Raw genomic sequence first — 25,821 nt, forward strand, 5'->3', positions numbered from 1 at the left:
CAGCAAACAGGATTTAAAAATATAATTTATGCCAGTCAGACCTTTTTCTCACAGAAAGAAGGACATCACGATAAGATGACGGCTCTGACCTGACAAAGGCAAATGTGGTTCTTTACTGTGTGTGGAGTTACTCAAGGCCACATGGTACCTTGATTAAAAATGCCATTGTATATTCTTAGGAGGAAACACTTCAGATTAAAGTCTGACTCATTGACAGGTATCAAAATATAGTGAAAAGAAGTGAGCAACGGGTGTTGAAAGCCATTCTCATCACACCATTTCTGGTTCACTGTCATTTCCTTTTTATTGATGATCATTCCTCCAGTTGGTAGATGAGGCAATTTCCTCCTCTTAGCTGATTAATGTCTTAACAAAATGCCCATTAACATAACTCATTTTGGACCAGACATGCAGATCACAGTCTCAGTGTCAGAGTGAGCACTCAAGCACTGACTTGAAACGTGGTAGCCAGGTCCTCTCTGACAACCTCCTCCACAAAAGCTCTGTTGACAGGTGTTGGAGTAACGAATTGGTCACCACATACGGATTTAGAGGGATCATCACCTACCTGGGAGAAAGGTCAGATAGAGAAGATCATCTTACAGGTGACGGAAGGGAAGGTTCAGTGGAATTAGAGACCAGATAAACTGAGATTTTGATCTGCTGTCCCAGTTTCTAGCAGTCAGGCCAGTGCTGAATAGCTTTAGCTGGGATACAGCTGTCTTCCTTTCGGAGCCTAGAAGATCAGGTTGGACATTTCCTTCTAAAGACATGCTCTTCCTTTCTCTAATAAAATTCAGTGGCATGTGTCTGTGGAGGTTGTAGTGGACCTTAGTGGTTTAAGGAGACTGCCACTTTTCAGTTGTCCCTTAGACATCAAGGACCCCATGACAACACCACTGAGAACAAGGCTTATGAAGGATGGAAATGTCCTGCAACACTGGTTGAACCTGTCATCTGCAAACACACCAAGGAACAAAAGCTCCTGCTTCTCTAGTGCCATTTGGGTAAATCCCATTTGCTTGGACTTTTAAATACACCTGTAAATCCAGGTCATGGGCTGCAGCCCTGGCTGTCACCAACAAAGGATACAGGAGACCCTGAGTGGCTCCTTTCCCTGCAACCACATGGAGCCAAGGCCATGCTGGACAGGACATCTCCCTCCAGACTCCTCATCATGGCTTTGAGTAGCTCAACCTCCCCTCTGGCTTTGAAGGGCAAGTTGGAGCAGATGACAACAGGGGCCTTTCAAACATCAACTACTCTATTATTCTATGCTCTAAAAAAATGATAATAAAAAGCTGATTCCTTCTGTATTCACCCACTCCAGAGAGAGGCTTACATTTCATGTTCTTGTTTCAAATATCAAGCCACATTGCTTTCTTTCTTTTTTTCTTTAAATAACACCTTTTGTCTTTCCACTGTAGCACAAATCATTAAAAATCCCATGTAGATGGATGTTTGAGTTCATGCACAGGCATATTCCAATTTTCTCTGGAGGTTATCTTCGAAGTTTTGTATGTCTAGCAGGTTGGATTTTGATGTTAAAATCAGTATTCTACTGATCTGTAGTGTGCTTTGGTCCCCTGGTCCTCCTTAGCCTCCTCCTTAGCTTCACAGAACACTAAATCACTGCAGGTCAGCTCCACTTTTCTAAATTACTAAGGAGGTAAGGATTTTTACTGTCCCTCTGAGGACACTTCGCCCTGATTTGTCCTCATCCATAGCTCAATTTCACAGCAAAATCCCCACAAGCATGTTCTGGGACACCATTTGCATTGTACATCCTGCCTGGTCTATTTTCTCTCCCTTTAAAAACACGTATTTCTAATTGCATTGTGAACTGTTGGGGCTCAGGGTGAGTTTGTTTTCATCCAGCTAGAAAAACTCTCTTCATCTTCTTCCAGAAATAATTGTGCTGGTGTCTATAGGAAGTTTAAATTATTCTTAATGTGCATCACCTTGTATTTTTTGAAGGCACAAGAAATGCACGGCTCAGTTCCCACAGTTTAAATCCCTCTGGTTGATTATCACCCTCCTTGGTTTGTGCTAATGTACAGGTTGTATTTATTGGCAAGTCACTTGTGTGATATTTCCAGAGACAGTATATAATTGAATTTAAAATGCATCCCTGATGCTCGTAAAAGCCATAAAAATGTCACCTTCTGCCTGCACATTAAAAATTAATCCCATGCAAGTAGAGGACAAATGCATAAAATGATCATTATGATGTGCAAATGTAGCAGATACAGGAAAACGAGCCTGGTCTCGGGCTGGATGTAAAAAATATGTAACAGTTCTACACTCAGATGGCACAATTTATTGAACTTCTCTAAAGTCTCCAAAGAAAAAAAATGCTCCTATTAGTAACCTGACTAGGTCCACTTTAGCTTGCTTCAAAAATGGGACCTGTGTTGGTACCAACAGCAAAACGGACTCTGTGTGAAATCAGAATTCATGTCCTGAAACAAAACAAAAAATATTTGCAATTTCATCGGAGGTGATTCTCTCCAGACTGTGGAATTAGCTTCGTGCTTACTTTTCTGATGAACACCCAGCAGCAAAGGGGAGACTATCACCATTTGAAATCAATTCCCACTCAGAACAGAACTTGGACACTTACTTGAGGTTCCGAAACTCCTCCCCGAGTTTGTTGTGACACGGGGCTGGTGGAGCTGCTGTCACCTGTCTTTCTGAAATGCTGCCTGCCTGTACCTTCTAGGTTCCTGTCTCTCTGTCTTCTCTTCTGAATTTATATTCAAATCACCAAGAGATTCAAGCTGCCCTGTCCCCGAGGACAGGGCGTGGGAAGAACATTCAGACAACCCAACGGGTTTTCTTGAGTTGAGCCAGTGTCCAGACCCCAGCTGTTGCACCACACAGCTTTGGGTTTCCCTCCTTCATTTTTATCCATCTTAGCCAGAGAAGCAAGAAGCTTTCAGGCCAGCCCACTCAACTCCTGGCTTTTGCCTGCTCAGCATAAATGAACAGGTAATTAAGCACACTGCGAAGTCATTAACTCCTCTCAAGCTTCCCAGGAGACTTCTTACATTGGCCCTAGAAGTAGAAACTGAAATCCATCTTTTGCTCACATGGCTCCTTGAAATATCACTTGGGGTCTCTTTTTCTCCAGTCAGAGCTGACTGACTGTGGGTCCTGCAGCCCTGGGGCTGAGGCCCAGCTCTCCCACCCCACCACGTTGGGGGAGCCTTGCAGAGACCCCCAGCAGCAGGCAGGTTTGCTGCAGGTGCTTGGCATCCCCACACTTGCTCTGCACCTTCACCATCTCACCCTAAGTAATTATCTTCTGACCAAAACCTACACTAATGGGGGAATTTATCTTTTAAGTATCAGCATGAAGATTCAGTTGACACCTTCTAAAGAGGGGGGAACCCTCAGAGTAGGAACTTTCTCCCCAGATACTCAAACTAGAAGCAATAAACTGTCCCCCCTGCAGGACTGGGTCCAGTTCTGGGGTCCCCAACACAAGAAGGACATGGAGCTGTTGGATAAAGTCCAGAGGAGGCCACGGAGATGCTCAGAGGGCTGGAGCAGCTCTGCTCTGGAGACAGGCTGGGAGAGTTGGGGTGTTCAGCCTGGAGAAGAGAAGGCTCCAGGGAGACCTGAGAGCACCTTCCAGTGTCTGGAGGGGCTCCAGGAAAGCTGGGAATTTTGACAAGGACAGGGCATGATGGAACAAGCGGGAACAGTTTCAAGTCAGAAGGGGCAGGTTAGACATCAGGAGGAAATTCTTCCCTGTGAGGGTGGTGAGAGCCTGGCCCAGGTTGCCCAGGGAAGCTGTGGCTGCCCCATCCCTGGCAGTGTTGAAGGGCAGGTTGGATGGGGCTTGGAGCAACCTTGGCTGGTGGGAGATGTCTTTCCTGGGGACATGGCTCTGTCTAGCATGAAAAAATACTTTAATTTTCCAGCCAAAAAAAACAGCTTATGGAAGTGAGAGTCTCCTGAGAAAAAGATCAAGCACTGTGAACATCGGTGGTTCTTTTGGAGAGTCTCTTTGCTTGGACTTTCTTCACTAGCAGAGATTAAGAATGGGCAACTCCAAATATCTGACACAACCATGGTTAGGACATCATCCTGAGGAACAGGTCTAGGTCAGCCTGAGGATTGAGAACAGGACTTGATTGTGAACTATCAGCTGCGAGTCAGTATTTTTTGGCTCAAAACAGATTGTAGAAGGAGCTGACCTCTCTCTCTCACTGTTTTGGAGAATCACAGATTCATGGAATCATGGGCTGCCAGGTTGGAACGGACCTCAAGGATCACCTGTTCCAACCTTTCTAGGTACTCCTGTAGTTTATACGAGATGGCTCAGCACCCTGAACATCAGTCCTGTGCTCATACTCAGTTTCACTTCTGTTGGAAGCTCCCAAATAGGAGCCAGGTTCTTTGTTTTCTTCAACTCAACATGAATTTGACACTTCCAATTCAATGAAGTGGAAAATGTAGTTAATTAAAAGCCTTTCCTTTTTTCTGGTCAGCTCATGAAGCAAACCCCCAGGCACTCCCAAGCCTTACACAACTAAGTCACATTAACCGTTCATCAGAAAATTGGTTCATTTAATATTCTCACACAGACTGTGACACAGTCATCATGAACTAGGGGTGAGGAAGACAAAATAGTCCATTTACCAAACCCACAATCTGTGTGATTTTAGTGATTAGATAATTTAATTTTACCTGGCAGGATATCACCCTAAACAAAAGCTTCTGAACAAGATCTCCTGTTGTAAATCCCAATGGCTACTTTCTGGAACAGTTTATTTTCTGCTAATGATATTTGCCTCTCTTTCCATCGACACTTTCTACATCTTCATACTCCAGCTTGTTAAACCATTCTGAAGGGAAACTACTATTTGTATGTATAATGCAGCCTACCAAGTCTCAAGACAATTCCACATGACAAATGAGATACAGATCTAAACAGCTCCTTCTAATCACATTAAAGGCTTTGTACTTCATCTTTCTTGTACTTCACTAATAAAATACACAATTACCAGATAAAAAAGTATGTACTCTACTCAAGAGAGATGAATGAAGAAGTGCTTGGAGAGCAGCATACGTGGGGGTCTTCCCTAGCCTTCCAGCACACCACAATGAAACCAAGAACTTACCCCTTTCAAGGTGTTTTTCCTCTTGGAAAAGCATCTTCACATCTGAATGAGCAAATCACCTGCTGTTCTCACATTACCACCATACAACGTACTCAATAATCAGAAACTAAAAATACCTCAGTTAACCAGAACAGCAGGGACTTGGGCTGAAACAATAGCAAAGGCATGAGTACCACCTTCAAACATTCTCCCTAGAGTGACCTTCTTCCTTGTAAAGCTATTGAGTCATGTCAAAAGACACTGCCAACATTGTTTTTCTTACCTTTGAACATTCAAGCCCAATGGGTTTCATATCCATTGTTTATTAAATTCCATGGGTTATTTCATACCATGGGTTTTTTAAGAGACAAATAAAACCCATCACCTTCACTGTATTTCTCATCTTGTTCCAAGGATGGAAAGAGAGAAGGACAGTTGCAATATCTGGAACCATGTAAATAACAAAGAGGTACAGAAAATATCCCCAGCAGCTGGCCAGGTAGTGGGATGATCTTTATCAGTCACCACCATCCACCATGCTCTACCAGCCATGTCCAGACCATGACAGTCATCTTCCACTGCTCTCACTCAGCCTGTTGGGTGAAGAAAAGAAACCCACTGCTATCACCCAGCCATGCCAACTTCAGAGGGACTACACAATGACTCCCTTTGCTCCTAGGTCCACCAATAGTCATGGGGGGTTGCAGAGGGTTTTGTCTGGGTGTCAAGAGGAGGAGCAGAACCTGCCACTCTGAGCAAAGAAGGAATCAAAAGTTCCCTAATCCACCTTCCTAAGACTTATTTCCAATATTTGTTAAAGCCAACTTTCTTCTCTGACCTGCCAAGTCAGCTACTGACCCACTCACCAAGTGACAGGCACAAATAACTGTAGTATTGTAATACACAGGTTATAAAAGTAGAAAAACACAAGTGGATTGCACTAGTGTATCACCCTTAAGCACACTTCAGCCTGAACATTTTGCAGAGGTGCAATCCACACACAGAAAGGATCCCTTTTCCTCACGAATCACTGTTATTACCCCATGAAGACGGCAAAATATTATCACAACATTTCACCCATACCTCCGACTGCACCCAAACAGCAAACGAGCAGCTTTTTCTGTGCCCAGGCTCCATCTCCAAGGCAGCATGCTCCCACATCTCCAGCAGAAGCTACAGCATCTTTTTGTAATATCAAGGCCAAAATTAGATGTGCTACTCCTTGCCAAAGAGGATCAAAGGGTGGCCTTGCCGCACGCTTCCCAACAGACACCCCAACAGAGGGCTGGATTATAATGAGCTATTCATTTGGAAGCCTGCCCAGTCCATTACTTAATTTGGCCTTTAACATAGTTCAGAGTACAAGATGTGCTCCTGAGTTATGCAGCACGACAAAGTCAAATCCAAAGACCCTGCCCCTGTTTCTCCCCTCAATGCTGGTTGCATTCAGCAACACCGCTTAGCTGCAGTCAGCAACTGTTCCATCCAGATCACTAATGAAGATTAAAACTGCCCCTTCAGAAAGATCCCGACCAATCCGTGTGTTTTATGCTTCCATACACATGGTTCCAATTTGCAGAGGAAGTAATAATTCCTGTCTTTTCAAAGCTCCCAACAGCCCCTGACTGCGATTTCGCTTTTGCTTCCACTACCGTAGAGGTCAAGAGGCAGAAATCCCCAAGGGAATTCCAAGCAGCAAAACATGATTCCATGATCTTTATTCCAACCAGTACATCTGAAGGGGGTTGTGTTTGCTAAGCGTTTGCCGAAGTGACAGCTCATCAGACTCTTGCAGAAATCTTGTGTTCTTGTTGAAATACGTTTTTCTGTTAAGTTTCTCCTAATGGCCGGGGGGGGAAGGAAAAAAAAAAGAAAGAAAGAAAAGCAGAAGATTTTGGGGACAACTAGCACATCAATTTCAACATCAACTTTCCCATCAGTTTGTTTCTCATCCACAGCTGGACACTGTGATAATTGTCAGCCATCCGTAAGGAAAGATGAAATGAAGGCTGAAGCCTTTCGTAATACAAAACATAAGGGGGGCAGGTTTTTTCTCACTGTAGTTTTCATAGAGTCCCAGACTGGTTTGGGTTGGAAGGGACCTTAAAGACCATCCAGTTCCAACCCCCTGCATGGGCTGGGACACCTCCCAGCAGCCCAGGCTGCTCCAAGCCCCATCCAACCTGCCCTTCAACACTGCCAGGGATGGGGCAGCCACAGCTTCCCTGGGCAGCCTGGGCCAGGGTCTCACCACCCTCACAGCGAAGAATTTCCTCCCAATATCTCACCTAAATCTCCCCTCTTCCAGTTTTGATCGATTCCCCCTTGGTCCTCACACTCCCTGCCCTTGTCCCAAGCCCCTCCCCAGCTTTCCTGGATCCCCTTCAGGCACTGGAAGGTGCTCTAAGGTCTCCCCAGCTTCTCCAGACTGAACAACCCCAACTCTCCCAGCCTGTCTCCAGAGCAGAGCTGCTCCATCTGTCAGATCACCTTCATGGCCCTGCTCTGGACTTTCTCAGGAGTCTCCATGTCCTTCTCATGTTGGGGGTTCCAGAACTGGACACAGTTCTACAGGTGGGGTCTCACAAGAGCCAAGTAAAGGGGGAGAATCCCCTCCCTGGCCCTGCTGGCCACACTTCTTTTGATGCAGCCCAGGACACAGGTGATCTCTGGGCTCCAGCGCATGGTACTGGCTCCTGTTGAGCTTCTTGACCACCATCACCCCCAAGCCCTTCTCCTCTGGATTGTTTTAGATCCATTCTCCACCCAACCTGTATTTGTGCTTGGGATTGCCCCGACCCAGGTGCAGGACCTCACGCTTGGCCTGGTTGCACTTCATGCAGTTTGCACAAGCCCACGTCTCCAGCCTGCCAAGGTCCCTCTGGATGGCCTCCATCCCTTCCAGACCACTTTTCTTCAAAAGCACCAGCCAGCCTTTTCCAGCAGAGAGAACCACCACTTCATGGCCTGTCTTAAATGCATTTAATAAGAGTGATCAAAATGCCTCCATTTGTGAGCCTCTACTGGGTCCTTCTGATTTTCAGAAAATAAATGCCAATTAGATAAGATGAAGAAATAACACCTTCCTGTGACTTTGGCCATGGTCTTTTTTACTGGCCCATTAGAGGATGGTTGCTTTCTCAATGGGGAATGGCAGACAAAGGTGTCACTGATATCCCTCCTAGCCCATGACCATGTACTTCTGCAAAGAAGACCTTGCACCACCTCAGCACCACACTGCTCTGGTTATCCCAGGTTTTCCTTTCTTCCACAGCCACAACAGTTTAACTTCCAAGGCTTTGATTCAGGCCACCACCTTTCAGACCAGGCAATCTGTTCCAGACCTCTCTCTCTCTCTCTAAAGCATCCTGTCTAATGGAGCCTGGAGCATGTTTTTAGCCACCACCACGTTGCCAAGCGTGACTAAAACCAGAGCCAGGAGAAAGTGGCAAGGACAGAGGCTGTTTCCATCAGGTCTTTTGCAAAATCCTGCAAAACCACTTGCTAAATTTGAAACAGCTTCACAGCAAATTTGACCTTCAATGAATCCTTCACAAAAAAGTGGACTCCAAGGTAATGTACTGCCAACTACTTACTGATCTCATAGCTCCTCCCTGGGTGTTTCACACACATCTCAGTGTCACCAGCAGTCTTCTATCTCCACCCAAACCTGAGGCATGACTTCGAGGGTCTGAGAATGGTGTAAGCAGGAATTCAGGAACCAGCTCTGAGGGATACAGTCAGCTGAGACACAATCACCAAACACTCAGTATTTCCTATTTGCTCTGTAAGGTCTGAAATTTTAGTCATGTTTTTATTTCCTTCCCACATCTCCACTTTCCTGCCTGTGTTTTGACACTTAGAACTCTCTGCCACAGCAGCCAATATTAGTGGCAACTTGTATTTGTCAAAGGGACTCAACGAGCCTGATAATTAAATTACCCCATGTCTCACTCATGCACAGCAATGTGGATGTTGAAACCAAGGTCTTCCCACCAGCTTCATCAAAACCACCCAGCAAGTTATGGGAGTGAAGATGTATTTTGTCCCTGAGCAGCTACATACAGAGCTGGAAGGCCCAGACAGCTTCCTTGAACACCCTAGGGTAATTTTAGGAATTTTATCATGTCCATTCAGCTCTAGCCATGACAAATAAGTAGATATGACTCATGTATATATAAGCCCTGTTGTCAGTGTGGCCTTCTCAAGTGCACGAATTAGACTCACGTGCCCTGTTTTGTCTTGTAGTTTTAACATTGGAGCTGGATCTCAGAGCAGGAAAAAAAACCCAAGCAAACCTCACCATCCCTACATCAGGGAGGCTACAAACACCTCCAGCTTCCCACCCAGCTGCAGCGAGGTCCCCGTGGCTGGGAGGAGGACAACCCTGTCCACCCTTCAGCTGAGAGCTCCTGCCTTGGCAAAGCACAACCTGGAGTGTGCAGAAATATAGAAAAGAGCCAAAAATAGGGTGTTGAACTACACACAGACCATCAGGAGTGTAACTGCTGGTTATTGTCACTCTACTGCCCATCAGGTCACTGTAAAAATAAGCCCATTTCAGACCCAGAAATGAAACTAATGCAAAGAAAAAGCTCTTAGGCTCCAGTTAACCTTTTCCACTAGTGATTAAGCAGTTGCCATGGAAATGAAGCTAATCTTGCCTGACCTGTTTTTCCTATACGTGGTGGTCATCATGGGAGATATTACTTCTTGCTGTGGCATTTTGTCTTCATAAGCATCTAAACTTGATATAAAAAGATCAGCTTTTTAACTACCCAGGCATGTACAACCCCTCACTTTTTTTCCAGCAAGGACTCTTGCTGCAAAGGTCACAGCTACGTTTACTCAACAGTCAATTTTTAAAGTATGGTTTACATTTTTAGACTGTTGATTTGAGATGTGAAGTCGCAGAAAACAGGTGCCACTTCTTGGAGGCCAAAGCTGTTTAAAAGTGCTTGTTACTGCAAGGAAAAAAGAGGTGAAAAAAGGGAGCCAGCAAGGTGATGCAAAAGCTGGGAACACTAACCACCATGAGCCTACAAGCAAAACAAAGGTGATGGGTACAGTTTCAGTTAATAAAGTGGCATTTTTTTTCATCTCAGAGGTCTACCCAGCACTGGCTGAGTGACCAGCTTACCCACTTACCCATGTAGGTCTCCTACATGGCAGTAGGGCAGGTGTTTCCCCCTTGAAGCACCTCTACCCCGGTCCATGGCCATCCAGGTGCTGCCAGAGTGCATTCAACTCCACTCTGCCTAGTGCCAGTTGTCCAGCTGTGACACCAAAACACAAAGTGGTGCCAAGAAATCCAAAACTGCCCTATGAGACTCCTCCTGAAATCTTTCTGCAGCAGTACCCTCAGATACTCCAACAACCTCAGACAGATATGTACTCAAATAGATACATGTCCTGCTCTTGAGGACAGAGATCCCCCCACCTCTCTGGTGACCTGTCCTGACCTGCCCCATCTTTCCAGGACAGGTATATGGCCTCATGTCCAGCCCAAATTGTCCCCTGTTTTATCACTTGCCAGTAGCAAGAAGAGTTTGACCCCAGACCTTTGACAGTGCCCCTGCAGTAATAGAAGCTCTCAAACCCCCTCTTGGTCCTCTCTGTGTCAATCTCACCAGACTCATGTGGGGTCAAAACCACCCCAGGAACAAAACCTCTACCCTGTACTCCATGTTGTTTCAGGAGGTTGACTTCTCAAGGTCCCACTCAATTTCAGGTCCAGTCTTGAGTTTTCCCCTCATCTGTTCCCAGACACACACTTCCTCAAGATGACCCTGTCCCACCCTCCAGGCTGTCAACGGAGGCATGAATTACTTGCCCCAGTGTCAACCCCCCACATACTCTGCTTGCCACTGGCACCAGATGAATATCAAAGCTGTTAATCACCTCTCTCCAAGCCCAAAGGTCCTGCCAGCTTTCCAACCCATCCAGCCATCCATGGGTCAAGACCAGTCACCCTCAGCTTCCAAATGACAACACTGCAGTGTCAAAAGCCTTTCTGAACCCAGAACAAGTGACACGTGCTGCCCTCCCCTCATCCCCGTGGCCACAGAATCACAGAACCCCAGACTGAATTGGGTTTGGGGGACCTTGAAGATCATCTAGTTCCAATCCCTTGCCATGGGCAGGGACACCATCCACTAGAACAGGTTGCTCCAAACCCCAAGCAGTCATTTCATGGTGCAAGGAATTCACCACCCAGAGAGCAGAAATTCCTTTCATGGCTTCTGAAACGTTCCCTCAGCAAATGACTCAGCCCGAAAGCTGCATGTTTCATCCCACCAGTGGCTTGTCAAAATGCTCTGCATGGCAACGTGTCTTTGCAGGCAAACTCAAGAGTTCTCATGAGGATCCGAAGACAGTTTGGATACACAGCTCCCTAACACGAAGCCTAAGATATCCTGCCAGCCATTGGTCTGCACTCAAACTGTTCCACCAGCTGTGGAAAAGAAGACATTTTTTCCACTACCTTCTCTCCCTAACACTGCACAGGTTGGAGACATTTCAACGTGCAGGCCGACAAGCAGCATTTCTGTGGAGCCCACCAATAATTCTCTGCATGTTTGTTTTTGCTGGAGACCTCAGCTGGTTTTCCCATTACCAACTGGAGATGATGAACACTTTTGCAAGCAGAAAATACACCAGCAAATGCCACCCAAAGGCACGACTGACCCTGGCTGGGCTCAACACTTGCATATGGGCACTGACAGGAGTGTTTCTCAGCCACGGACTTTCATGGTTAATAAAATATCAATGGGATTTATTTAACCTGTCTGGTCCAAAACCTATTTAACCATCACTTTGGACCAAAAAAGAAGAAGCAGTAAAGGACTGACAACCATGGAAGCCATGCTGCATACAGAGTAACTACTGAAGAACATCTAGGGTGTTAATTATAGCCCAGTTTTCAATACCTAATAGGCTTGGGGCACAGGTTGATGAGCTTCATCTCTAAAGCTGCCTCATTTGGGTAAATGTGAGCAAAATATTTATCAGCATCATCAAAGTACTCATCTTTGTTTGGAGATGAAGGTGCTTAATCAATTGTAATTGAAAATCTGTTAAATAATTTAAAGCACGTAGAAATGTTATTTACTTCCAGGTCTTCTAACAAGCTGAGGGCAATCAAATGCACTGCACTGAAATGCAGGCATCTCTTCTTAGAAGAGGGGAAAAAAAAAGATTGAGAGGCTAAACATCATCCTAGAATCTGTCGAGAAATGCTCAGGTCACTCACTCATTTGTAAATCAGTCATAAAAAAAAAGAAGCTAATACCCCTCCTTTCACAGAGGAGTTGACAGATGTCACAGCTGGGTCCCAAACTGGGACTGTCCCCAACTGGCTGCTTTGGAGAGTTCTCTGCGAGCCCACAGGTGGGTTTGGTTCAGGTTGGGCTGAAGTGCCACCCATCACCTGCATGCCACCAAGGTGGTCAAGCATCAGGGGTGTCTTCTGGTTACCAAGATGACACTGGTGACATCTTCTGTTCTACAAGATCAGAGTCTGCCTATTCCCGTGTCTCTACAGCTCTTCTCTGTACGTAATTAACCCACTGCAGCTCATCACTGCTTCTCTGGAAACAAAACATAAACACGAAGCAGAAACCATCCTCTGAAAGACCTCTGAATCTCTCAGCTTTCTGCAACTCACAATTCATCCATTTCTATACTTTAATACCCAGCATGTTCAGCTCTTCTCTGCCGTCGCTGGGGTGAGAACCACTAACCCCAGCACTCTGAGTAGTTGATAGATCCAAGGCCCAGAGATGAGGATGATTCCATAAGGCAAGGACATTAAAAGGAGATTTAGACTTATTCCTATTTGCATGAATCCACATTTAAATCCAGGGTGAGCAATGTGATCCTCAGGGTGGCCCAGGAGCTGCTGCCTTCAGACCCCGTGATGCATTTACACGGGTTATTGCAGCTGCCTTGTCTGAAAAGCTCTCACACAAAAACCAACAGCAGTTAGAATTACAGAGTCACAGACTGGTTTGGGTTGGAAGGGACCTTAAAGATCATCTAGTTTCAACCCCTCTGCATGGGCAGGGACACCTCCCACCAGCCCAGGTAGCTCAAAATTAGTCCTCCCCCTTCCTTAGACTCTGCATCAACTAGAAGATGAGATGTTCTCCTTTTCTTCACTCCTCCTCCCTTTCCCTTGTGGTGCAATTGCCTCCAATAAAGATTTTCCTCAGATTAAAACATATTGGGTCAATACTAAACTTTAAAAAAAAAAACAAAACGTTTCTCCCAGCCCCTTTATTGCATTAACAGCATCCAGCAGGGATCATGGAGGCCAGACTGTGGCTACTAAAATAATTCATCACAAAGAACTATTTTGAAAAAATCTTAACCTGGCCTTCCCTCCACTGCAAGACGAGCCAGGCAGTTTTTCTGGCTGAAGGGCAGAAGGCAGAAGCCAGCTGACAGCTCCATGCCGTGGTGCATCCCTTCAGTTCTGCTTCAGTGCCTGCCTGCAGGCCGTGGTGTGGTGGGACCAGCTCCTCAGCCTCAGCTGCCACAAACATCCTTCCAGCCAACTCCAGTTTCCCCCAGTGCGAACCCGATTTACAGCAACGGGCTAAAGCACCAAAAAGACCAGACAGACAAGTCTTTGTGTCACTTCCAGAGCTGAAACATGGCTTTTTTTTTCTCCACACGGGGCTCCTGCAATACCACAAAACTCACCTCTCAGGCTGGCTTCATGCTTTATGCATGAGCCCAGAGGTGCACGGACCTCCTGAGAGCTCCTGTGGGCACACAGGGCATCTTCACCATCCACAGCCTCACAGGCAGCTTCTCACACAAAGCCACCCTTGAACCTTCCCCACAGCAAGAAAACGGCCTTTTCCTTCTCCCTGCCTTTAGCCTCCCAACCCTTCTTTGCTTCCTGACATCTTGTTTGCCCTCCAGCTGGCCTCCCGGAGGCTGCTGCCCTCCTCCCCTGCTCTGGGACTCATTCATGCCCTTCCACACATGTCCACCTCAGCCCACCACCCAGGCTCCCTCCTGCTGCTGCTCCTGCTTTCACTGGGTGGCTCGGTGACCCCCGGCAGCCCAACACCTGCACCCTGCTGACACAGGCACAGATTCAGGGCAGTTTCCATGAATGACCACCTGGGATGTGACTCTTTGTGCACTCCAGTCTGTTTTTCACAGTAAGAGATCCCAGCTGAGGGACACGAAGCTCCTGGTGCTACATGTGGCTTTCTCCAGTGACCACTTTCCCTAGCACCACCATGTGATTTATCTAACCAAAGCACAAAGGTTTAACGGATGATTTATCTAACCAGACTTCAGAAGATTAATGTCTCAGTCTTGGAAAGCCTCTCAAGTCATCTTAGCCTTCCCCACTAAAGCTCCAGGTGTAGCTCCTCATGGCAAGGTGAGTTTAACACGACCTTCAGAGAGCCAAGGACCAGGCTGTACTTCCATCTCCTCTTCACAAAACTACTGCAAGGGCCAGTATCCAGAAACTGGGTTTGATTTGTTGCACACAACAACTTTGTTTAGAGGACCAGGGAGAAGTCCTAAAACACCATTAAACCCTCCTGTGTTAATTGTGCTCAAAGTTGAGTTGATTTTCTGCCTGCTTGATAGTCCCTCTTGCCTATCCATTTACTCCCAACTATGAAAAAATCTAATGTTCACCCTCGCTGCCATCTCAAGGTGGCTGCAGACCTCAGCCAAGAATGAACTAGGTGGACATCTGCTCTGAAAATGTTCTCATAGCTTCCAGGTGCCCCCTTCAATGCCAGTCCTTCCTGTGATGTGGAAAGAGCTTCTTCATTGATGCTTTCCAGTTAAAGTGGCCACGTGACAGATGTGCTCTGCTGCTGACCAGCCACTCAGCCTTCCCTCTTGCAGCAGACCTGGGGGGTTCGCAGAGCCTGAGGTGGTAGAAGGCACAGGGCATCTTCAGAGAGAAAGGAAGATACCAACTGACAGCCCCGCAAGCTGGGGTAAAGCTGTGGGTGGCACATGATCCTCCTTGCTTGAGTTCACGAACAGCAAAGAGAGGGGTGAAACATCACAGACTGACAGACTGGTTTGGGTTGGAAGGCACCTAAAAGGTCATCCAGTTCGAACACCCCTGCATGGGCAGGGACACCTCCCACCAGCCCAGGCTGCTCCAAGCCCCATCCAACCTGCCCTTCAACACTGCCAGGGATGGGGAAGCCACAGCTTCCCTGGGCAACCTGGGCCAGGCTCTCACCACCCTCATATCACCCTAATATCTCACCTAAGTCTCCCGTCTTCCGGGTTAAAGCCATTCCCCTTGGTCCTCTCACTCCCTGCTCTTGCCCCAAGACCCTCCCCAGCTTTCCTGGAGCCCCTTCAGGCACTGGAAGGTGCTCTAAGGTCTCCCTGGAGCCTTCTCCTCTCCAGGCTGAACACCCCAACTCTCCCAGCCTGTCTCCAGAGCAGAGCTGCTCCAGCCCTCTGAACATCTCTGTGACCTCCTCTGGACTAGCTCCATGAGCTACATGTCCTTGTGTTCAGGAGCTACATGTCCTTGTGTTGGGGATCCCAGAGCTGTTCCCAGCCCTGCAGGGGGGTCTCAGCAGAGCAGAGCAGAGGGGACAATCCCCTCCCTGGCCCTGCTGGTCACACTGCTGGGGATGCAGCCCAAGACACGGGTGGTTTCTGGGCTCCAGCACATGGTGCTGACCCTTGTTGAGCTTTTCATCACCCAACACCCCCAAGTCCTTCTCCTCATGGCTGCTCTCAAGCCATTCCCTGCCCAACCTCTGAGCTTGGGGGCAAATTGTGCCATGGGAACACTACAGAAGAAAGAACAATTCTGAGCTTTCCACAGACAGGAACCCAAAAACCAGCTCAGCTGCAAAGCAACCACATTGTGCATCCATTGCCTCTCCCTCATTTGACTCTTTGATTGGCTCCTTATTAAGGCCTTATGGGGCACAGTGGAGGAAGGCTGATATGATTTGTAAGTTTTGTCATCTCATCTACAGCTATTTGAGATGCTATTTGGGTGTTTCCAGCACTCCTGGTTTCATCCAGCAGATCATAACAAGAACATAAGTTTTCTTTTCAGTCTGTCAGTAACACGGTTCATGGATCACATGTTTGATCTGGTGTTCATCAGCCTGGACAGCAACTGTGACAGTTTAAGTGGGGCAACCTGACAGAATTCTTGGTTGCCTCTGAGGTCAGATGGAACCTGATCACGACATACCAGTCCAGCTTGTTTCCCCTAGAGATACTCCTTGGATTGTCTTTGAAGATCTGGACGTCCTAAAGGTGGGTGATGGCCAGATCTTGTGGCTGTGAACACCCTTCAGGGTGATACTCTGATATCTGATACAGATACAACTATCCTTATTTGTAAGAATCATAGAATCGTTTTGGTTGGAAAAGACCTTTAAGATCAACCAGTCCGAGCATTAACCCAGCCCTGCCAAGGCCACCCCTGCCCCATGTCCCTCAGCACCACATCTACATGGCTTGGAAACCCCTCCAGGGATGAGGACTCCACCCCTGCCCTGGGCAGCCTGGGCCAGGGCCTGACAGCCCTTTCCATGAAGAAATTGTTCCCAAGATCCAATCTAACCCTCCCCTGGCACAACTTGAGGCTGTTTCCTCTTGTTCCTTGGGAGAAGACACTGACCCTCCCTCACTCCAGCCTCCTTTCAGGCAGTTGCAGAGCCAGAAGGTCTCCCCTCAGCCTCCTTTTCCCTTTTATTTCCTGATCAAATTTGTGAATAGCTATTTCCTTAACTGAAACATTCTGATCTCACTTAAATGGGATTATTTTTAGGACATGCTTGAGAAGGAAATAATTCCAACACTGTCCTGATGATTGGAGCCTAACTGTCACCTCCTCTGCAGCAGGAGGCTCCTTCTTCCTTGTAGCAGGCATATAAACATATTCAATAATTCAATTCTTCAATTAAAGAAATGTCCAGCCCCAAACCCTGGACTCTAACGAGTTAGTAAATCTACAGAATAACATTCCAGTCTAACTTTGTTCTGTTAGCTGCACAACAAACTAGCTTGATCTAGCATTGATTTAGCCACCAAATATGCTCCCGAAAAACTGTGTTTCAAAGGGGATCATTGCTATGATTTCTCACTCAGCATACACACAGGGATCAGAAACCAGCCTGGATTTTCCAGCCCTTGCTTGAAGCAGGTGCTGCTGGGGAATCAGGCCATTTTTTGATCATTTCAAGGATCCTCTGTTGGCTTTACAAGCAGCAGGAAGGGATACACAGGCTGGTTCCTCAGAAATGCTGTGAAAAAGAGGATGTTCACTTGCTGCTTCCTCCAGTACATTGCAGCTGATTGATGTGATTCAGAAGAGTTATCTCAAGTTTTACAAGCCCATGAAAATTATACATTCCTTGGAGTAAACCAGGAGACAACCTTATGGCCCAGGCCCCTTAGGAAGGTGGATCTGGATCTCTTAACCAGGAAATGTATTTGTTAAGGTTTTCTTATGGCATTCAGGAGAAAGGACTGAACTACACAGACTCCAGACATAAGAAGTTGAAGCTAAAAGCAGATCTGACCTGTGGCATCAGGGTGTTCCTGCTGTGGAAAAACCACTGCAAAATTACAACAATATCTGTGGGGTGGAACTTCATACAAGGACTAAGAGAAGCCCTGGTGATGCCAGTGCTCACACTGCACTTATTTTCAGCAAGACAAATGACAAGACAGGGATAGTCTTATTGCACCCCCAAAAGCTTAATTTCTACTGTATTTTGTTCACAGGTGAAAATAAGTTATTGCAGACAGTGACCATTATGTTGTTGTGACTGATGGCAAGGTTAGAAAAAGTAACTTTTTTAGACCTGTGTCAGCAGAAAATAATGCTGTCCAACCCCACAGACTTTTCTGTGAAAAGGTACCATTTAATCCCTTGGTTTTGTTCCATTTGATTTCTTAACAAAAGCATTTTCATTCACTTATTAATACAGGGAAGAAAAAAAACCAACCAAACAAGAATAAGATCAACAACTGACATACCCATTGCTAACAAGACTTAAACTATTTTATCCCTAAAGAGATTTAGAAGGAAAGCATCCTTTAAAATGAGCATTTCATGTACTAAACTGAATTTCAGCTGAGCTGGAGCCAGGTACTGATGCTCAGAGCCCAACTAAAGACATGATGGGCAGGTACCATTGTGTACTGACCTACCTACAGGTATCTGCACCATGTTGTGTAGTAACAAGTATTTTCCTAAATTCAAACCATAAGATTTAAAGAGAAAGATATTTGTTTGCCCTAGGCCTTTCTAATGAGCATTTATATGGTGCTCAACACACTGTAATAGATTGTGCCCAGGAAGCCAGGATGCTTCTTGGCTTCCTCCTCACACTATTTGCTTAAACTTAAAGCTGGGCAGGTCTGGTGCAACCTCCATCCAAATTAATCTTGACGACCTTCTAGAAAACCTCTATTAGAGCTGAAAGCTTAAGAGCTTAACGTGCAGACTTTCTGCTTTGAAAGAAAGCCAGAGGCTCTAACCCCCAGAGGTGATCTCATAGTCATGTTTTGGTTTCATTCACCAGCACACAGCTAAGGCCAATGCTTGTTAACCTTTGATTTGATGGGGTTTTAAACCCTTTCAGCATGGCAACAGGTTCTGGTTTCTCTCTGAGCTTGTTAAGAAGCAGAAACTGAGACACCTGGAACACAGCTAGACTTGGATGGCTACACTTCTGTGTCATCTCTGAGCCACAGAACATCTCCATGGAGCTCCTGGTCCTCTCCAGAGTAACCCCTTATCCTCATAAAAGGCCACGCTGCCTGGCCAATTATTTCTATGCAATTCTCATTACTTTTTTAATTCATCACTGGAAATAAGCACAGGTGAAACTCCAGGCCACAAGAAAAGGCCAGGAGGTGGGATGTCAACTCAGCCAAGAACTAGTGCAGTGAGTGTGGCAGGACTCTGCTCTCACATCTAAGCAGCTAGTGGTGCCCCAGCTTTGACAGACTCCTCAGCCCTGGTCCTAGCTGAGCTGTGGCAGAGCCACACTCGTGCCCTGGGTACTGGTCCCACCTTCCTGCCCCCACTTGCCCTCTCCCACCCCTAAAGCCCTGCCTGCAGGACACAGGACTGTGCTCACCCTGTGGGACAGCCCCACTTTGAGACTCCCAACAACATCATCACAGGCATTTAGTTATCATAAACATACATATATGCTATTTTTATAATTTTACCAAATGCATTTTATAGATTCAATAATAGCTGCTACTGTTACTGTCAGTAATAGCAGTATTAGCATTATTACATTTTATCTAAGTCCCTTTCTTCTCCAACACTAACTGGAGGAAAACTAATTTCAAGTTAAATCACAGACTCACAGACTGGTTTGGGTAGGAAGGGACCTTAAAGATCATCTAGCTCCAACCCCCTGCATGGGCAGGGACACCTCCCAGCAGCCCAGGCTGCTCCAAGCCCCATCCAACCTGCCCTTCAACACTGCCAGGGATGGGGCAGCCACAGCTTCCCTGGGCAGCCTGGGCCAGGTTCTCACCACCCTCATAACAATGAATTTCTTCCCCAGATCTCATTTCCAACTCCCTTCTTCCACTTTGAAACCTACAGCTTTTGCCTCTCTAGAAACTTGCAATTTACCTCCAGAAGCACAAGAGGAGCTTCCTTCTACAACAACTTACAAACCAGATTTTTCCCTAGACAGGGTGTTTTGGTTTGGTTCTGTTTGTTTTCATAGGGGTATTTTCTTAAATAAGGTCACTTCAAATGACTCATATCAAAGCTTTTTCTCTTACACCTCAGCAAGACCCCTCCTGGGGCAGGAGGACACAGCTTGCAGACAAATAAAACCGCAAACAAATAAAAGGAGATGAGAAAGAAACAAATCAAACATTGCACTCAGAAAAGAGGTCAAAAGACGAGGATGGCAGATTCACTGTATTTTTTGGAGAAAGTAAACAAGACTCATACCTTTTTAAAAATTCCATATACTCAGTATGCTTGATGAGGCCTGTCCTCATCATTATTGTTTGAAAACATTGCCGATCAATAGCCCAAAGTTTCACATTTACGAGAGCTGGAAAACAAAACAACAAGGGGAAAATTAGAAAAATGTCAAAAATTTGAAAAAGCCTGTTGTGAACTGCAGAGGCCAACAAGTTCATTCATGAGAAAGCATGAAAATGGGTACAACACACTTCAGAACAGTGACTTAAAACTCATCCTCTGGGTAGTGGACTAAGCATGCACTGAAATGATCCCAAATATTTCCAGTTTTGCCTGTGGCTCGTGTGCTTTGGGGAAGGTGGCCCAGAGGCAACTGTGAGATGAGAAGAACTCAATGCAGGCTGAGAGCAAGCAAGCAACAGGGGCAGTTCATTACAACCTGGGACACACCACTGCCTGTGGCAGCCAGTGACAGGGGAAAGTTTTAGGTCATTATCCTATTTCCAAACCAGCAAAATCTATGCAGGTTTCATCCTACTCCCAAAGTAGATGACAAGTTTCTCCTCAACCTTGAGAGGTTTTGCAGAACCGAGTCCTCTCACACCCTAATGACTGGATACGTCCCAGTGCTGGACATTCTGGGTAATTGTTTTCCAATTTTAGCTTTCAGGTCTCTGATAATCACAGAATCACAGAATGTCAGGGGTTGGAAGGAACCTCTGGAGATCTTCAAGTCCAACCCCCCTGCCAGAGCAGGACCAAAACTAGGGCAGGTCACTCAGAAAGGCATCCAGACAGGTCTGGAAAGTCTCCAGAGAAGGAGCCTCCACAGCCTCTCTGGGCAGCCTGTCCCAGGGCTCTGTCACCCTCACAGCAAAGAAGTTCTTCCTCATGTTGAGGTGGAACTTCCTGGGCTCCAGTTTGAATCCATTGCCCCTCGTCCTGTCCCAGGGCACAAGTGACAAGAGCTTGTCCCTGCCTTCTTGATGCCCTCGTGTATTTATAGACATTAATTAAATCCCCCCTCGGTCTCCTCCTCTCCAGACTGAACAGCCCCAGGTCTCTCAGCCTTTCCTCATCAGGCAGATCCAGTCCCTTCATCGTCCTCGTGGCCTCCCTTGGACTCTCTCCAGTAGATCCCTGTCCCTCTGGAACTGGGGAGCCCAGAACTGGACCCAACACTCCAAGTGAGGTCTCACTAGGGCTGAGCAGAGGGGAAGGAGAACCTCCCTTGACCTGCTGGACACACTCCTCCTGATGCACCCCAAGATACCCTTGGCATCCTTGGCCACAAGGGCACATTGCTGTCCCATGGAGAACTTGTTCCTTCTCCTTCCCCACAGAGCTGCTCTCCAGCAGATCACCTCCCAGCCTCTACTGGTGCATTTTGTTGTTCCTTCCCAGGTGCAGGACTCTGCGCTTGTTCTTCTGAAACCTCATTATGTTCCTCTTTGCCCAGCTCTCCACCCTAGACTTCAGTGCTAGGCACCTATTTCAGAAGCCAAGTCCCAGTGTAAACCCAAACAGCAGATCACCATTGCCTGAAGGGCAGATGCTCAGAGAAAACAGGATCTTATAAATCCGATGAGCAGAATCCCAAACAGTTCAGACTCTCATCTCAGATGTGGCTTAAGACATTTGCATTAACTCTACATGTTTTGCATATACAATTTTCAAGAGTTTCTCCTCAGAGAAACAGTTTAAAAAATGAAAGTACTCTTAACGACCTCTGCACTTAGTATTAAGGGGTTTTTTTGCAGAGTAATTGCAATAATTTCCAACCTCACATCCCCCCTTCGCTACAGGAAACAGAAATGAGCAAAGACCTTCAGTAAAATATTTACAAATATGCTCCAAATAAAAATCCAAGGGATTACTTTGCTTTTATCTGCTGGTCCTTCAGTTCCCAAACCCCTTGGTTAATGGCTTTTTATCTCTAACCCCATTGGCAGGACATAAAACCTTCAAATTGCAAATTCAGAGTTTCCTTCTCAAATCCCACGGCAGGACTGAGCGAACACATCATTTAAAGCCTCTTCTCCTTTTTGAGACAGAAATTCCTTTCTGAGAAGTGTTTTTAGCTGTATAATCAAACTGATGGGAAAGAATGACCTGCGACTTCATCACGAGAGATTTCAGTTAAAAAGAAAAAATCAGTCTTTCCTCAGAGTGGAAGGGACAATTAATATGAATGGGATGTCTATTATTCTGGCTTTTTTACAAAATATAGGTTTTAATTGGTTTTTAGATGAGCTCTACTCTAGAGAAAGGAATGAGGATTATTCAACGGGGTGTGTGTGGGAGGGACTCACTGAAAAGGACCATCTCCTGCTGGACTGGCTGATGATGAGGGAAGGTATCAAGTCAATCAAAACTCAGAAAGACCCCAGAAGATTCACCAAGAACAGGAAAACATTCTGTTGGAAAGTAGCTGCCTTCTCTCTAGGTGGAGGGAGGCAGTGGATTTCACCCAGCCTGGCCATTTCAGGAAAGGGAAAAAGGCAGCTCTTAGTCAGGAATGGCAAACCCGGTGAGAACTGAATATGTAAATAAAATGTGTAATGAATATGAAAATAACAAAATACAGGCTGGGTTTTTTTTTTCCTTTGGACTAAAATATCCCACAGCATCCCAGAGCCCCACCATGAACACCTGCCATGAACACATATTATTCATTCCTGAGTATTTTTCCCAGAACATGGCTATCCTTCAGGGTAAAATTCAAATTTTTCCTGTATTTCTTTCATAGAGTCTTGACAGCACTAACTCTTAAGCTGACATCACTAGCTTAGTAAGCTCAGATGACAGCAAACACATTCACCCGATTTTTCCTCCTGTCTGATTGTAGTTCCCAAAGACAGGGCATCCTTGCTATCAACAGTTCTGGCTGCTGCTGCTTCCCGATGTATTTTAACAGATCCATCACCTCATGCAAACCAGTAACTCTGAAGAAGAAAAGGTTCCATCCTCGGCTCAATGCTGGCCAGCTGGTCCTGAATGGATACATCCAGTCAGCACCTGGGACCACATTCCTGTTGGAATCTGGCACAGTGCTCAAAAGCCTGGCCTGTGAGTGGCGCTGTCCCCATCCTTGGCCCTTCAGATGCATTTAGACGCCTCAAACCAGCGACTGACAGTGACCAGCTCACTCTTATTTTCCACATATATAGCCAACGATGAAGGTACTCATGGATTTTCCCTCCTGCAATGGGTTCAGACACAGCTGCAGAGATACCATCTATCTCTGAGGTCCACATGGGGACCAGGGAGCCAGAAGACCCACTGCTGCATGGCCCCTGCCAGGAATGTCCCCAGTCCATCTCTCCATGCACTCAGGGAATGGGCAAATGTCATTTGGTAGCCCCTGAGCCAAATGAAAACCCATGTATTGCTGCTGGAAGTGGTTCTGAGAAAACAATGCTCAGCAGCTACTGATCTTCATGGGAGCACTGGACCAAAGGCTTGTTGAGCCAGCCTAGAACAAGTTACATTCCCCTGGAGGTACCCCAGGCACCCAAGTGGTAGAGATACACACAACTCTCCCTCTATGTAAGAATCACTGAATTGTTTTGGTTGGAAAAGACCTTTCAGATCACCAAGCCTGACCATTAACCCAGCTCTACCAAGGCCACCACTGACCCATGTCCCTCAGCACTACATCTACATGGCTTTTAGGCACCTCCAGGGATGGGGATTCAACCACCTCCCTGGGCAGCCTGGGCCAGGGCCTTCCCTTTCAGTGAAATTTATTTGAATATCCAACCTCAGCCTCCCCTGGCACAACTTCAGGCCATTTCCTCTTGTTCTGTCACTTGTCACTTGGGAGCAGAGCCCGACCCCCCTGGCTCCAACCTCCTCTCAGGCAGCTGCAGAGCCAGCAGGTCTCCCCTCACCTCCTTGTCTCCAGGCTGGACACCCCCAGCTCCCTCAGCTGCTCCTGCTCAGCCTTCTGCTCCAGCCCCTTCCTCAGCTCCCTTGCCCTTCTCTGGACATGCTCCAGCCCCTCCATGTCCTGCTTGTCCTGAGGGGCCCAGAACTGACCCCAGGATTCGAGGTGCAGCCTCAAATGACATATATCCACACACACATTCTATACATAATTTATGCTTCATATATACATACGATATGTAACTATATAACACTTTATTAACTATTATATAATGCATATGTGAGTATCTCCCTGAGCATCCCCTCTAATTCCACACCCAGCCACACACCAGCCCCCTCACACAGCTCAGGAAAAGTGAAGTGAAGCCAATGCACTTCTGTGCTGCTAATTATAATAATTCCTCATACTTTATGCTCACATTTATCCTGCCAAATGATAAACAGCTGTTTAATAATGGCTGATCACAGTAGAGCCTTAAATGTCACTACGACCCCTATAATCAGGTGTGAGCATAATCTCCTGCTACACTTCACATCCTCTGTAAATGTGTTAGAGGGTTACTGAAGGAACAGTCTGAATTCTGTTAGATTTGACAACACTAACAACTTCAAAGAGACATATTTATGAGTGCCCCGGGATGAAAAATATGTATATGGGGATGAATACCAGAAAGTCAAATCTGCTGTGGGTAGCTGAGCTATAACAGACACAGACTGAGGTGATGATGAGATTTTCGTGTCCATCCCTCTGCAAAAGGGAGGAGGTAAAACCTTCTGTGAAGTGTGATTTCAGGACTTACTCTCTGACTGCCAGAACTCCAACCATAAAGAAGGCATATGATCAATAGCAGTGTGCAAACAGATGTGTGTGCATCTCTCTGTAAAGGGAGTTAGTTCCCTAAGACAACTCAATAATACAAAACATGCTACTGCAATCCAAGTAACGGGAGTTCCGCTCCAATTAAAGGTCAGTGCCTCTTTTACTCTTTTCTCATAATAAAATGTTACAGCTGGGGTTTCTTCCTTGAAACAGCACAAAACACAAGTATCCATCACCCTAGAAGCCACCAAGGTTGTGGCTGGCACACGCGAAATGGCAGAAACGTGGTGAGGCAGCAACATGCAAATAGATGTGTTATAAAATATATGTATTGTCATATTCACTCCTCCCCCACTCCAAGGCACAGACAAATGCAGGGATGGTCAGAACTGGGGCCTCAAGCAATTGATTATCTGAGGTAGGTCTCCACGGAAAAGTCTCAGATGATGCTGGGTGCACTTTCCTTGCCTGGTAGAGATGAGCAATCCCATCAAAATGGGGATTTGGGGTGAGCTCCTAACTAAACCCCTGGATAATTAGATACACACAGTGAAAGCACTGAAAGGTGAATTTAACTTCAGCAAAGACACAACTTCTTATGCTTTCTGGCAATTTTTTCTCGGAGAAATGGATTCATCTCAATCCACAACTCCAGATAAAAGTGAGACAGGGAAAGGGCTGAAACCAAAGCAAAGTGCTCCTGGAGAAACAGGGATGAGCAGCAAGAAATGAAGCAAAAGGATCAGGACTTCACATACGAAAACTACACAGGGGTGGAGATGTTCTCATTAAAGTTTAAATTTGAAGTGTTCATTGTGGTCAATACTGAATTTCTGATAACAAGCTGACTGAGATGATTCCAATCAATCCTTTCAGTGTATGAGTTAGATCCCTTTCTATGCCAAAATCACTCAGTGAAGCAAATGAACACTTTCAATAAACAATTTCCAACTTCTTTTCCAAAAAGAGGTTTTCTTCCAACCCACTGACCTGGGCAAAATACATCCTACAAAATACACCCATTTAAACCAGTGGAATTACATCCTCAGGGGTGTTCCTGC

At 46.2% G+C, this 25,821-nt stretch overlaps 1 protein-coding gene across 3 annotated transcripts in view; it reads right to left on the reverse strand.

The window, feature by feature from the left end:
- Positions 1–25,821, reverse strand: part of PRKG1 (protein kinase cGMP-dependent 1) — a 497,789-nt gene that overhangs the window by 160,385 nt on the left and 311,583 nt on the right. For all 3 annotated transcript variants that reach the window (XM_051617014.1, XM_051617013.1, XM_051617015.1), the window contains exon 4: positions 20,077–20,182. In XM_051617014.1, coding sequence (XP_051472974.1) covers positions 20,077–20,182 — 106 coding nt within the window. The remainder of the gene's footprint in view (positions 1–20,076; positions 20,183–25,821) is intronic.

This window comes from Apus apus, chromosome 4, assembly GCF_020740795.1.
Source record: "Apus apus isolate bApuApu2 chromosome 4, bApuApu2.pri.cur, whole genome shotgun sequence".
Lineage (NCBI taxonomy): Eukaryota > Metazoa > Chordata > Aves > Apodiformes > Apodidae > Apus > Apus apus.